Source organism: Cynocephalus volans, chromosome 1 (assembly GCF_027409185.1).
Source record: "Cynocephalus volans isolate mCynVol1 chromosome 1, mCynVol1.pri, whole genome shotgun sequence".
Classification (NCBI taxonomy): domain Eukaryota; kingdom Metazoa; phylum Chordata; class Mammalia; order Dermoptera; family Cynocephalidae; genus Cynocephalus; species Cynocephalus volans.
This window is the reverse complement of record NC_084460.1, coordinates 143,673,575-143,689,366: the sequence shown is the minus strand read 5'-3', so window position 1 is coordinate 143,689,366 and position 15,792 is coordinate 143,673,575. Positions and strand designations below refer to the sequence as shown.

Genomic DNA, 15,792 nt, shown 5'->3' with positions numbered 1-15,792 from the left:
GTGTTTCCTTTCCCTGGTCTCCCCACTTATCTAAATCTTTCTCTTTGAAGCCTTATTAATTTTCTGTAGTCCTTCTTAATCTCTAGTTTATTGGTAGGAATGTAGAGTTTCCCACTTGATTAAATGTCTGATACTCTTGTTTCTTGTCTCATTTCCATGCCCAGGTTAATAAGTTCCTCAAGGGCAGTGAATCTATCATCTCCATAATACCTGCTCCAGTGTTAGGTAGGAAGGAGGCTGTTCAGTATGTCCTGATCAGTAGATTGATAGATTGTGTCTGTGTGATGCTTTGAACAAAAGATACTACATGCTGAGACGCTGTGCATGTCAGTGAGACACTTGAGTGACATACCCATTAGTAAACCCACCTACACCTATCCAGAGGCCTCAGGGATGGCAGAGAGTGAGGCAGGCTCTGTAGGTCTAAAGTGCCTATATTTATACACTGTTAGTTATCTGAACATGACTAGCTTTTAAAAAAACAAAACAGAGGCAAAAAAAAAAAAAAAACAGCCTATCTCAGGCAGTCCCTCAAAAATATACAGGACCATTTGGCTGTGGGGGGAAAAATAACTCACTAAAATAAGAAAACTAGTTTCAGGCTTTGAAAAAAAAAGCCTCAAATAATTAGATAAATTTTATTTCTTCACCAGTAATTTTGACAGTGAAATTTTACATTGATTCCACAAGTAAAGAGGATTATCTCTGAGATGGCTGACTGCAATGCCAAAGGTAAGCCCAGAGTACATTTTTATGGCAGCTTTCTAAGTATAGAACCTGGTGTCCTGATGGAATGTTGACAGATTTGTAAGTGCTGCCATGTGAACAGTGTTAATTCATTATCAAATTATAAAGTACTTAGAAGTGTTGGCCAGTTAACTCTCTGGACTCCCTAAGGATTCCATACTCTACAGTGTTGCTTTTGGGGGATGCCTGCTCTGATGTATTTGACTGCATAAAAGCTTTACGCTCCTTGACCTAGCTTGGAGAGTGGAAAGGGTCCATCAGTTGGAAAGGAAAGTGCTTGGACTTTAATCTAAATAAAAATAAATTTAAAGGAGGTTTAAGGTTTGGGAACTTTAGTACACCACTTGTCTTCCTTGCTCTTTCTTGCATTTGCTTTACTGTGCCCAAAGGTGAATAGAGTCTTTTCTTTTGATTCATCCAACTGCTTGCTCGCTCTCTCTAATGTGTGTTCTGGACCATTCCCAAGAAATGTTACAGTGTTGAGGGCCTGGGATCTAGAGGAGGAACAGAGCTTGTAGGTGTCAGACAGCCTGCTACAGCTTAGCTAAAGATTCAGGCATCTATGCTTTGCTACAGTTATAAAACTGAGAACCTTCCCACCCAATAAAATGGTAGTTTTCGTTGAACTTTTCCTTTTAAATCAAAAGAAAATCTGTAGACTAAGCCTTCTGTTTGTCATGCCAGCCACTAGAGGGCGGAATAGTCACACTTCCTGGCACAGGTGTAATTTATTCTGAGTGGGACTATAGTCAGAATGCATCTGCCGATGTTATCAATACTGATGCTCGTCAACTTGCAATGGGATTATGTCTGTGTAAGCTGAAAATATTGTAAACCGAAAATGCATTTAATACACCTAACCTACCGAACATCGTAGCTTAGCCTAGCCTACTTTAAACATGCTCAGAACACTTACATTAGCCTACAATTGGGCAAAATCATCTGGCAACCCATTGCACTGTAGGGTATTGGTTGTTTACCCTTGTGATCACATGGCTGATGGGGAGCTGTAGCTCAATGCCGCTGCCCAGCATCTCAAGAGAGTATCTCCTACCTCATGTTGCTAGCCTGGGAAAAGACCAAAATTCAAAATACGATTTCTACTGAATGCATATCGCTTTCCCACCACCATAAAGTCAAAAAATCACCAGTCTAACCATCGTAAGGAGGACCCATCATAAGTAAAGCAATTTCTAAAACAATGGGATTCCAATTTTAGGGTGCATACAGCAGTGGAGCTTGTTAAAATGCAGCTTCCTGGGCCCTACCTCCCCAGAGATTCTGATTTGATGGCTCTGGATGGAACTTAATATTAACCTCAGGAGATTCTCACACAGGAATCTTGGATTTTACTTTTAGAAACACTGATTATAAAATATTGGGGCATGCATTTTTGCCTAACTATCTTTTCTCTTGGGATTGCAAAGCAAAATATTTTGGAGGAAAGAAAAAGCTTAACGATAACAGACACCAAGGTATAGGGAAACTAATTGGTTAATTTAAAGGTCTTTTCCTGCCTTTCTCTAACATATTTCAAAGGAGATTCACTTTGTAAATATTCAGAATCAAAGAAGCAACTAAAAATGTTTTTATTTGAGATATAGGTCAGTCAATAAAGATCATGGAATTCTTACACTACAAGGTGTCTAAAAAATTTTAATAAAATATCCTTTCTATGGCCATCTCACAGCGTTCCTAATTTTATCCTTTGGAAGTCCTAAAGATCCCATGCCTAAAGTCTTGGTGTCGTAAGATATAGTTGTGATGACCTTCCGAGTAGAGTTTATGTAATCCTGTCATCTTAGTGAGCAAGTATAGAGATCTTTTTTTACTGTAGTAATGCGCAGTGTCCTCCTAGTAAGAATGATGTTTATGTTTGCCAGTGCCCCAAAAGCAGCAGCATTTTCTTGGGAAAAGTTTTGCCATTGCTTTTAGATGGAAAAAAGAATGTGCTAAAATCATTCAAATCTGTGATAAGATGCTATAGCTGAAAGGTTAAAGAGCGAGAGGGACTTTGAATAAAATGAAACTTGGTTCTGAACCTGGGACTTTGACCAATGAAAGGAGATATGATTTTTTTCAAATATGCATAAAAATCTACTATGAGTCTCTCATGGACCAAAGAATACAACCTTCCACCCTCACATATCTCATTATGAAGATTTTTCAGTAACACTTTCTCTCTCCTTCCTGGTTTTTAAGGGGGGTTCTGTGATTATGTCAATAAAAAAGGAAGTTATATAACCTCCCAGTCTCTCTCCTCTCTCTCTCTCTTTCTCTCTCTCCCTCTCCCCACCTTCTCTCCCCCCTCCCTCCCAGTCTCCCTCCTCTCTCTCTCTCTCTCACACACACACACAGGATATAAGAAACTATTTTTAAAATTAAAGGCCAAAAATCTAGTGTGTGTGATTTTATGTGTAATTTTATATTTTTGCAGGAATTGTGCCATCTTTATTTACCATGAACTTTAATTAGTGGCACTTTTAACAATCTACATATGTTATTAATCTGACAGTCTCCTAAAATTTATTTTGATGCTGATATGAATTATTATACTGAAGGAATCCTCCCAGTTAAAGGAACCTCTAAAAGAGAGGTAATCCTTGAAGGTTTGCTAGATTTCCAGTTATGTTAGATCAACCACTTAGGAAGCCTATTTATAGTTAAGATCTGTAGCAGATGATGAAATGAGAATTTGTGTATTATAATCATGGTGTGCAGGACTTGTGGTGTTAACTTTACTGCAGAGAGCTGTGGCTCACATAAGAAATTGAATCCTTACAAAATGGGTGGGCTGACTAATAGCTTGGAGCTCCCAAACTCTGTTACAGGTGTGCCAAGAATGGATTCCCCACCTGACCCCCAACACTTGAGGCAGCCAGGAGGAACTTGGGGTGATGAGAATTCCTTGGCTGGTTTTCTCTGCCTCTTTATCTATTTCCTCTAATACCATGCAAACAGGTTTTCTGTTTGAGCTATTATGTGACAAAGTTGGAAAGACTTTGTTCTTGAATTCTTTCTAAAGAAAGAATTGTCTGACACCTACAAGCTCTGTTGTTCATAATTTTATGATCAGTTGGTCAATGCCCTCAAAAACATTACACGACCCTCTTGATTATTAACTAGAAAAAGATATCATGCAACAGTGGTATCATTGTCTACTTTGAAAGAGCTAAAATGAAGTTTGTAGTTTTTTTGAAGTCCTAGCCTAAGGTGACTTAAAAATAAAAATAGTTTTAAAAAACATTTAGACCATCATGTATTTTGTAATACAGTTGGGTCACTGCCAGTTCTCAAGATAAATGTGTTTAAACAGAAGCTTTCTCATTAATCACCAGCCTCAGCTTTCATACAAATTTATTTAATGATGCAAGCCCACAGCTTTAGTGTTGCAGTTCATCACCATGGAAGTGTTTCTGTCAACAGATCCTTGCCGTGCTATCATGAAATTGATTTTGCAGGAAAAAGGAGGATAATTGTGAAAGGTTCTTTTTACTCTTAAAGTTTGTCTAGATGTCTAAATGCATTGTTTCAGATCAATAGCTGGCAATAACATTATCCACACTAAGTTAACAGTTAAGAGGTTGGAAAAGGGAAAATGGAGGTGAGCTACTTTATCTGAAATTATCATTTTGGAATGTGACTTGGGAACCACATGTGTAATTTAAAGTGTTCCTCTGAAAGCTGTTCTCTGCTCAGAAATATGTATTATGCTCAGGGAGTCTCATGACCAGGTATCAGAATTTCTAGGATGCTTTGGCTGAGTTTTTCTCACCTACCATGTAAATGGCATATCAGTATAATCACAGAAGACATTCACCATATATTACTTCCCTCAACTAACATATTGTATGATTTTTTTCGAATATACCTTTTCCATAAGTTGTGTTCATAACTATCTTTAGCTTTTATTTGCTTGTTAAGAGGTTAAAAAAAAAACAAATCATTAGCTTCTGAATACAGCCCACTTACAAGTACAGTAGGGTGCACCTACATTAAGTAATCTAAACTGTTTTGGGAATCAAACAGGAAAACGGAACAAGAATAATATTTTTGCTTTGAAGCAGTCTTCAAGAGCTTATGTCATAGTGGCTGATTCAATTTGGATACAGACATATATGTTTTATGGGGGTTTCTGTCTATGGTAGAAATACAGTCAACTCTTGATTATCAAGGTAACTAATTTCCAAATGTGCTTTCTCTGGCTTCCTATCACATTTCAAAGCTTTTTACTTTCACCATCAGCTTATATGTGTTCACAAAAAGAAATTATTTAACATTATTTTATTCCATTATTATCAGTTTCTTAATATATGCTAAGCACTGTGGCAGGCACCAGGGATATTGAGATAATATCCCATGCATGAAGTTAAGTTTGCTTCTGAGAAATCTTATAGTTCATTTTGAAATAAAAAAGATGTAAATTTTTATTTATTTGAACCACTTTTTCTCCCTGTAATATGTGATCAGAAGTTGACTGTAAATGGGAAGTAGGTCTTGTTTGTTTTCAAGGAAGAATTAATAGACATTATAAATAGGAAACAAAATTCCATTGTACATGCAAAAATATAACAAAATGACCAAAGGAAAATTCAGCAAGCAATGGTAAAAATAACAAATTATTTACTGCTCTATAATGTTAAAGTATTTCACCAAGACAAGTTGCAGTCAAATTAAAGTGAGTTATGGAAAATGAAATACATAAAGATGTATTTATACAAGTGCAGACTAAATATTTTCCATACAGGTATGTAAATGAAAAGATATACAGTAAGTGCACACTTGATGTGACTATGCAGGCAACACTGTTAGTGTCAGATGCTCTTGTATAGTTCATGCACAAACCTTCCCAAAGTACAAATCAGTCAGTCTTTTGGGAGATTTGAAGGGATGATTAAAAAAGGATTGAGTTCCTTGCAAGAATATCAGTACGGACTGGATGAGGGTAAGGGTGGTCAGTTATATATATTACTTACTGTAATTTGTGATTGTCGAGGAAGAGGTGTGGCTGTTGGTGTGATAGTAATACTGCTGGTGACTTTATTGGTTGTTTTGTTTAATGCCCCATTAATTAAGCCTTGAGTTCGGTTATCCTGCAGTGGTGTTGAAGGGCTGGCAGGTCTAACGGGGCTGGCCACAGCTTGCATGTAAGGACTTCCTAAGTGAATGTGGATTTTGTTATCCTCAGTAGTTATCACACTTGAACTATTGCTGTTTGAACGTTGAAACTGCCATGATGACTGCCGATCTGGGGGGACTCTGAAAATCGCATGCTTGGCACTGATTTCTATTGGCTCTGGAGAGCGTCCCTGTTCAGGAGAGCCAGTTGAACCAGTCACAGCCAAAACCTGAATAGGTGACATTGTACTTTCTGGAGTTATAGAACAACAGGACTCTGGGGTCTGTGCTCTGGCAAAGGTTGCCATGGTTATTGGGGACATGCCTTGTTCTAAATTCATGAGGCCTTCCATAGAGGTTTTGGATTTCACCGGGGTTATGGAGGCATTCTGGAGAATGGTTATCCTTTGCTTTGGGGTGCCACAGTTGGGTATCACTGCAGTGCTCGTGTAAGAGTGAGAACTCTCTGTGGTTGGACTTGTGATTTCAAGAGTGGCTGTGTTTTGGACATGGTCTGGAGTAACCTTTATATGAAGTGGCTGCCCTGGCGTGTGGCTTAGGACTAGATCTCCAGGTTGCACAAAGTTGCCATTGGGTTTAGTTTGTATTTTTCCATTCTGAGGATGGCCCTCCTTAGATTTCATCCAAGGAATCCATAGTTTCCTGTTAACAGGGCAGGGAGTAGATGGGCTGCATTTGAAGGACAACACAGATTCCTCATCATTAGGGTCCTCATCTTGGTCCTCACTTTCCTCATATAACTGACCATTGATGACTGCTCGTTCCAGAGGAATGAGACTCTTGTAATCAGGTGGTTCATTGTCTACTGCTTCTGTCTGAACCTCTTTAGAAAATACTTGAGGATCAGAGATTCTCCTTCCATTGAGACTAGGCCGGAGGCTCTTACTGAAATGCCGGTACCTCTCTAACTCTTTAGTGAGGTTTTCAATCTCTCTTCCTAAGTCTCTGTTCCTGTTTTCTTGTTGATTTAGTTTCTTTTGCAGAACTGAGTGATCTCCCTGGAGGTGACATATTAGGTCCTCAGTTGCCATGTATTCATGAATTTTCTCTTTTAATGCATCCACTTCTCTAGAGAGATGCCCTGACTTAGCTTCTTCTTCTTGAAGCCTTTTGAAAAGCCATTGTTCATGGCTGGACTCAGTTTTTTCCACTAACTTGTACTTGGCAAGTTCCATTTTAACATGTTCTAGCTCTTCAGATAAAAATTGAGCTTTGTCTCGTTCATTAGCATACCTTCTTTCTAGAGTCTCATACTCGTCTTCTGTTTTCATAAGGTCATCCTCAATGGCTTTCATTTCCTTTAGTTTCAGTTTCAGTCTTTCCACTTCTTGAGATAGCTCTTTAATCCTGTTGTTTTCTTGGTGTAATGCTGTTGTGGACTTACCAGTGTCTTGATTTAATTTGTTTTTCAGGAAATCTTTCTCAGTTGCTTCCAGCGATTGAAGCCTATTTTTCAACATATTAACTTTTGACAGGAGATCATTTCCTTTCTCTTCTTCTTCCTTCAGTTTGTTTTTTAGATCATCTCTCTCCTTGGTTACACTGTACATCTTTTCTTCCACATCAGTTTTGGACTTGAGTGCCCTTTTAGTTTCCTCAATTAACTTCTCAGTAACCGTTGTAACTTTATTTTGCTCCACTTGAAGCTGAGAAGCAGCAGCTTGTAACTTATCTTCAGTTTGCTTTAATTTTTCACTCATTGTTTTCCTTTCATCTACAAGCATCACTGTTAATGTTTTCAGTTTAGTTAAATCCTCTTTTAGGGTGAATTCTGTCTTTTCTAGCCGACTTTCAATGGCTTCTAGTTCTTTGATCCTCACTTTTAAGCTCTCCAGTTCTTGAGACAACTGCTTTGTGGTCATCCTTTCTTTTTCTAAATTGCATTTCAGAGAGTAGCATTCTTGTTTGCTTTTGTTGAAAGCATCTTCTAATTTTTCCAGAGCCACAATCCGCTTATTGAGCTTTTCAACCTCTAGTTTTAAGTCTTTACTCTGTGATGTTTCCTTTTCGAGCCTCTTATTGAGATCTCTGCACTGCTCCTCCATTTTTATGAGCTCTTCATCTTTCCCTTCCATATCTAGCACGCGTTTCCTGAGCTCCTCCACCTCAGCCATGATACCAGCGTTTCCAAATTCCCCCTTGTTGATTTTTTCTTTTATATCCTGCAGCTCCTCTTCCGCTTTTCTTAAAGACCTGTTTGTCTCTTCTGACTCATCAATTTGCCTGCTGAGTGCTGCCAGCTTTTGTCGGAGCTGGCGATTTTGACTGTCCTCATTGGTGAGCTTCGCCATAATTGTGTCTTGGTTCTGCTGAAATTTTGTGGTCTGCGTGTGCAGCTCTTCCTCTAGTTTGGCTGCCTTCTGCTTTTCTTCCTGAACTCTGGCTTCAGCAAGGGCTAGTTTAGCATGTGTTTCTTTTGCATTTGTGGTCAGGTCTTGGATTTTCTGTCTTTGAAAGGCAAGCTGTGCAGTCAGCCTTTGTTGTTCGTCCACCACCATCAAAGCAAAAGACTTGAGCTTGGTCAGCTCCTCTTTCAGGGCAGTGACCCTCTTCTCCCTTTCTTGTTCCTTCTTCTCCTGGGATTCAGTTTCTTGATCAATCAGCTTCTTTAATCTGAAAAATACAAGAGTGCATTCTAATTTGTGATTGGTGCTTTAGCAAGTCATCAGCCATGATTAAACATTTATGTAATTGAGAAAGATTCTGTCAGTTCATAAGAATACACAAAGGAGTTTCTGAATTTGATGAGGGAGAAGAATCTTGATAAACAGATTATCTTGCTTTTTTATTTGACTACCACTGATTAGTAACAGTTGCAGTTCACCAGAAACCTTAGTAGAAGAATAAGGGCAAGAATATTTGGTTTAAATTGCTTGTGGAACATGTAATCAGGAGGCAGTCCAGTCTGAAGGCTGTGAAAATAGGCACAAGCTTGAAATTCAGTTAGACCTGACTTCAAGACTGGTACTTGTCTTACTAGCTAATTAATATCTTTGAGCCTCAATTTCTTCATATGAAAAATAGGGACAATAATTATATTTACCTCAGGGGCTTTTTTTCAAAATTAAGTGAGGTAAATTGTCCAAGATTCTCACAGTCCTGGTACATGGTAAGCATTTGATAAGCATTAGTTGTTGCTGTTCTTTTTTATTAACTGGTTATTATATTTATCAAATGGTTTGCTTCAACCATTGAAAAATGTGGTACATTAATGTTTGATGTTCAACTCCCAGAATCTTGGTTAAGATAAATTTTTTTTATTTCTTATTTATTTTTTAAGATAAAATTTTATTCACATTGCTTACTAGTTATGCACTTCATTGATGGACCTCTCTGCCAGTTAAAACTTGTTTTGCACTAGCATAACATTATCCTAGTTTTATCTTAACCAAGCTTCAGGGAGTTGAACATATACTGTATATCTATCCTCATACAGCGGATGGCAGTTAAATGAGGGGATTTGAGAGGCATCTGAATGGGTTTGGAGTTTTCATAACATGTGGGAAGATTATGGGGTTTGGTAGGAAGGAGCTTATTACTGATGAGAGTCTGATAATAAGACACAGTGGAGAAGAACTATTATCAGGAACATAATAATTCCTTCTTAAATGACAACTCTATTACAATGTGTTATTTTTTTCTTTTATGTTTTAAATTTGTTGGCATAACAGGAAGGTATTTTATGTGCAATACAAACTGTCTCTTCCACACACTTTGTTCCGTCAGTAGAGAGGTTGCAGTTTTAAATTTGTGGCACTCTTAATTATACTGGGAATGGGCTAATTATAGAGGATGTAATTATAAGTTTTGTGGTATTGTTATACAGAAACTAAAATAGAATGGAATTCCTGAAGAATGGAACTAAAGGACTTGTCATGGATGAAAAGTTATACACATTTGCTTTCTGACCCAGCATATACTTTAATTAATTTTTTTCTATTAGGAATGAGTTAATTGCCCAATGCATGTCTTTAATCCTTGTCACAGAACTTTCTTTTTGAAAGTTGTTTAAAGATTTGAGAGGACATTTTAAAAGGAAACTAATTTGTGACAGTCTTCTTGGAAATAGAGTCCTTTTTGAGATCCTAATCTCTTTTCTGTAATTACACTATACCAGAGGAACATGTTTAAAATAATTGTATAATGCAAGAATTACCAAACTTTTCTGTGGGGAAGGATCCACTTTTAGTTTTTCCTGTTGAGAACCTAACAGGAGGCTGGCCCAAGGGCTGTGGCCTGTGAAATTCAGAAGAGGCTAGGCAGGATGCTGGGGTGGGGTTGGTGATGATCTCATCCATGGTCTTGGCAAGAGGCTTGCACATGGCTTCTGGCCATGTGGACTCCCTGTTTGAGACACCTGGGAGCCTGAGATGATAAACATGGCAGCTTCTTCCCCAATGGGCGTGGGACTTCACAACCCAGTGGCACACTCCATGGGTAAACTGCTTTCGTGGTGAAATAGTTACAGAAACTTTGGCAAAGTGCTTCTTCCTCTTACTTTAGCATTAGGATTGGATTTAATGGTTTTTACAATGCACTGAGCATAGCTGCAGTAAAATATTTTCCCCTCTGTACACTACAGTTCTTACAGTTTTATTAGAGAACAGTTTCACAAAAACTTTTCAGGATTTTTTTTCAACTTACTAAATAATAGAATGTTGCTATTTCAATTTTATGAGAACGGGGTGTGTTTTCTTAAGATATAAGGGAGGGGAGATTGTTTTGCAGTATAATGAAAAAGGCTTTAAGGTGGAATGGAGGGGGCTGGCCAGTTAGCTCAGTTGGTTAGAGTGCGGTGTTTAACACCAAGGTCAAGGGTTCAGATCCCCATATTAGCCAACTGCCAAAAAAGAAAAAAAAATGATGGAATGGGAATTATTGAATCTTGGCAGTGCACGTAACCAGCAAAAAACGTTTTGAAAAAGTTTCAGGTGCTTCCATTGTGTTCACTGTTTTCAGCATGAGCATGATGCATCTTTTTCATGGTTTTTATAAGTTGGTTGGCATTCCCATCTGCTTCCCAAGCTCCATCTTACAAATAGGCACACAAAACCGACAATTTAAATACATTGGCCCTAAGCATTTCCTTACTACTTGCTTCCCAATAACCTGCTGTTTCCCAGGGCCACTTCCCTGAGCACACCATAGGACAGTCAACAGCCTAGTCCAGTATAGCCTTTTAGGAAGGGAAATAAGAGTTTATATGCAGAAAAAACTATAGCCTCAGCCATCAGCTGAGGAGCTCAGGACCAGGAACCAGGGGGAACTGAAGGCAGCAGGCCCTGATGAAACCTTTTCAGAGCCAGCTGGGTGCCTGTAAAGCTATTACACATTGTGTGGTTGTGTATTTGTGTGTGAGAGAGGTGAAAGAGGCTGGCTATGCTACTGAATTTGGAGGAATTAGCACTTCTGATGGGGTGAATTGTGAGGTTACCTTATGGTCTTAAAGTATAGGGTGAGAAAGGTGTGGAGTTGAGTATCCCAACCCCGCTTCCTTCTTTGAATAGGACTGGGTTTTAGACGAAATAGCAACTTAATTTCATCACCATTATTTTTCTTTGCATTTTAAGAGGTTTTATGCATTGATAATGACTGACTTTATGTGCTAATACAGATGATCATGGGCTCTGGGTTTGCTAGTGAAAGCAGATCAATGATTTTGAGAGCTATTAGTTAGTGTTGTCATACTCTGGAAAGTAGCATAGACCTTGAGATGCAGAACTCTCCATTTCTAAAATTCATCTCCTCAGGCTGTGTAGTCAAATTATGACTCCTTTTTCCATTAAGAGTTCCAATTAAGGGCCGAGCCCGTGGCGCACTCGGTAGCGTGCTGCGCTGGGAGCGCGGCGACGCTCCCGCCGCGGGTTCGGATCCTATATAGGAATGACCAGTGCACTCACTGGCTGAGTGCCGGTCACGAAAAAACGACAAAAAAAAAAAAAAAGAGTTCCAATTAAGATGCCTTTATGCAGGGATGTTGTATAATCTATGCCAGGGTTTCCAAACTCAGCACTATTGACATTTGGTACAGATAATTTTTTGTTGTGGACAGCTGTCCTGTGCACTGTAAGATGTTTACAACCAAAATGTCTCCAGACACTGAGAGACACTGCCTGGAGGACAAGATCTCCTCCAGTTGAAAACCACTCATCGTGCACGTGTGTGTGTGTGTGTGTGTGTGTGTGTGTGTGTGTGTGTGTTTATGGGCATGTGTGTATGTTTATCATAAGTTAGACTATTGTCCTGCCTTACTCTAATTAAGCAGATGCAACAAAAAGTTCCCACCTGAGTTACATACATACCTGGTGACTGTACCTTGCCTAATGGCCTGTTCTTTACCAGTGCTCCTCACAGTTTAATGTGAACCATTAAAGTAAATGTAAATCATCAAACTGTGAATCACAGTTTAATGTGAAGCACTTGAATCACCTGGGAATCTTGTTAAACTGCAAATTCTAACTTAGTAGGTCTGGGGTGGGCATCGTAATTTGCTTTATAACAAGCTCACAGATGATGCCAGTTCTGCTTGCCCTAGGACTGACTATGGGTAGGCAAAGCTTCAATATTTACATGTCAAATGCTTCTTGGAAATGGAATTCTGGCTGAGTATTAACTTGTTCATTATTGATAATTCCCCAGTCTGTTGACATAGACTGTATTCCTGACCTACATGACAATCCATTTGTTTTCACAGAGAACATTAGGTAGGAGAGTATGACAATTAGTTAACTAAAATCTATCTGTATAAAAAAAAAAGTCTCAAAATGCATACTGTAAGTGAGAGGCTAGTAGCTACATTTTCACATAAAAAGGCATTAACTAATTTTAGTTCCAGTTTGTGATTTTCCTCACATGGCCCAAAGACTAAAAATAGAGGAGACCATACAGTAGCTACTATTCTTTATTTAGTGCCAATGAGGTGCTGCCAAGCACTAAGCTAAGTCTGTACATCTATGGTTTATAATTCTTATGACAAGTTTATGGGCTTTTGGGATTATCTCCATTTTGCAGGTATGAAAACTGAGGCTCAGAAGGTCAGGAAGGAGCAAAGCCTATACTGTTTCCCCACATCACATTGCCTCCCAACAAAAAACACAAATCATTGCATGGGGTGGACTGACAGATAAAGTGTCTTTATCAACTTTTTCTGTATGAAGAAACTGTCAACTTAAAGAAAAATTCTCATTTATCATTGTGTTTGTATTCTTTTTGGTTTATATCTCTTAGAGCAGTGGTTTTCAAATGTTTGTTCTTATATCTCCTGAAAGAATTTTTAAAAACTAGTACCCCCTCACACATTTTAAAGCTGGTGTCCAGATTTTTATTCAAGGTTTATAATAGTTGCAGAAGATGTATCTTAACATCTGTCATATAATCTAAAAATCCTCATTAACAAATCAGCCAGCTAAATTAGTCACTGTTTCAGAAAAAGTTTGATTTCATTTTTCAACTAAAGTAAATGTGTAAATATACATCACTCTGGCAACCATCTCATTTCTAGAAGAGATGAGGCACAGGGACTTGCCAAATTGTTCCCAGATGAAGAAACAAGGCACTGCTTCACCCAGTGGTTGGTTCTGAAGCTGCTGCTGTTGCTCATTTCTCATGGGACTCTTTCGGGAGTAAGACTTTCTATAGTGTCCCTTCGTCTGGTGCCCCAGGGGGGTACAACTTTGAACTCAGGAAGTTGTACCTGGTAAGAGTTTTCTAAGAAGCCACCTATTTTGAAGGAGTTGTTGAAAAAGGAGAACTCATAGTCACTTTTTCTAACACATCAGTTTTGGAAAGAGTATATGGGTGAGCTGTTAATGTAGACATTGATTCCCTTAAAGCTCTCCCTGCATATACCCCTGGAAAGTCTTTGGTACCCTCAGGGGTACATGTACCCCAGTTTGAAGACTACTGTCTTGGGGTATTCATATTCATATTCAAGTACTGACACCAAAGGATTATAGGAACATTCACTGAATCCTGTCCAATAAAAACAGGTTGTGGAAGCTGGTTTTATGGACACAAATGTGAGGTAATTAAATCCAAACTGGCTTAAAGCAGTATCTTATTACAGCTTTTCTTTAGAGTTTCCATTATGGCTCAGGATTGTTTTAACTTACTGTGGTTTATCACTATTATTATGTGCAATACCAGTTCCTTGTTTTTTTCAAAAATATCACATCTGTCATCTTGAGTATTCTTTGGTACTAACCATAATGCTGGTTCTTCATTACAGATTATATATTGAGAGGGCCTTTTCAGTTTTTATTTACACACACATATGTCAGCACACATGTGTGCCTATATTTTATCTCTTCTATATCAAACACTGTTACTAATATGCACCATATAATACACATATGAAACAGATGGTGTGTCTCAGTGCAGTAATGACAGCAATACCCATAAGAATTTATATGACAGTTCTCGCCACTTCTGATTTTGTCTTATTTATGTACATTACCATCAACCCAACTAAAATATAAACTTCTTGAGAACAGGATGAGTGTCTGAGTGTCTGATTCATTTGTGTCTTTTACAGTACCTACCACAAAATCCTTACATATGGAGGGGACCAAATGAATTTTTTTGAATTAATGAAAGAATGAACAAATACACTGTCCTGTGGAAAATACTGTAGCATTGTCCTAAGTAGTTTTATTCATTTTTTAAGAGCCTGCTGTAGTGTTTACCATGTGCGTTGTTTTAGACATTTAAGAAAATGAGGTGAAAGTGGGTTTCCCATCAATGTTCTCCAAGTACATTATCTTCTCTATTTCATAGCCACCAAGCCTCTAGAAAGAATCAAGACTGTTGGAACAGCTCCTTCTCTTCCTTCTTCAAATCTCTGCTTTAGAACTGTATGTGCTTGCTTGTTTGAGGAAGATAGGAATGGGTGGTAAATGTCCACATCCTAGCCCATCATTCTCCTTTGGTTATTTCAACTTTGAAACAACTGAGTGGTTCTTTAATTTTTTTTTTCCTTAGAGTCCAAAGCTCTGCTGGACAAATACATTTGTTTACTACACAAGCAGCATTATATCAACAGCAAATGAAATTGGAAAGGAAATATTTATCTATAATCTGACCACCCTAACATATCAATTATGTTTCTAGTTTTGCAGACTCTTTTCCAGTTTTTCAGACATAAACTTAAGGTGATTATCAAGCAATAAAACCAATTCCACAATCCATTAATGACACTATATTGTTTGTATTAGCTACAGAAATCGACCTGTATGTTGTGAACAACTTCACAGTCAGCTTAGTTTCTCATCTGTCATTTTAAGGAGACAAATATTCCACTGTATTCCTGTTGTGGATCTTGAATTTTGATGTTATGAATATGGCAAGATTTTTGCTTATTTAATTTACAAACAACAAAGGACTATAGTTATTTCTAGAGCTATACCTAAGGTGAACAGGGGAAGGAGGATCCTGTTCTCAAACAGTTTGTAGGCTGTTACAAAAGAATGAGCAGATAGTTCCAGCACTATTCGGTGAAGGCCCCAGAGCAGTTCTGAACTTTTTAGGTCTCATAACTGCTTTACATTCTTAAAAACTATTGAGGATCCTAAAGAGCTTTTGATAGTGCGGGTTATACCTTTCAATATATATTGTATTAGAAATTGAAACTGAGATTTTTTAAAAATATTCATTTATTCATTAAAAATAATCTATTATATGTTAAATAGCATTTTTATGAAAAATAAGTTTTTTCAAACAAAATTTAGTGAGAAGAGTTGCATTGTTTTATGTTTCTACAAACTAATCTCTGGCTTAATTGAAGACAGCTGGATCCTCAGATCTGTTTCATACATTCCATTAGCTGTCACAGCAATGACGTCACCATACGTCATGTAGTCTCTGGAAAACTCCTTGTACACATCTGAGAGAATGAGAGTGAAAAAGGCT

The 15,792-nt window shown here is 38.0% G+C and overlaps 2 protein-coding genes across 5 annotated transcripts in view; one reads left to right on the top strand and one right to left on the bottom strand.

Moving 5' to 3' along the window:
• CMSS1 (cms1 ribosomal small subunit homolog) overlaps nucleotides 1-15,792 on the top strand; it is a 371,764-nt gene that overhangs the window by 19,460 nt on the left and 336,512 nt on the right. The gene's annotated exons all lie outside the window — the stretch shown is intronic.
• Nucleotides 1-15,792, bottom strand: part of FILIP1L (filamin A interacting protein 1 like) — a 300,030-nt gene that overhangs the window by 13,667 nt on the left and 270,571 nt on the right. For all 4 annotated transcript variants that reach the window (XM_063101164.1, XM_063101169.1, XM_063101178.1 and 1 more), the window contains one exon: nucleotides 5,724-8,499. In XM_063101164.1, coding sequence (XP_062957234.1) covers nucleotides 5,724-8,499 — 2,776 coding nt within the window. The remainder of the gene's footprint in view (nucleotides 1-5,723; nucleotides 8,500-15,792) is intronic.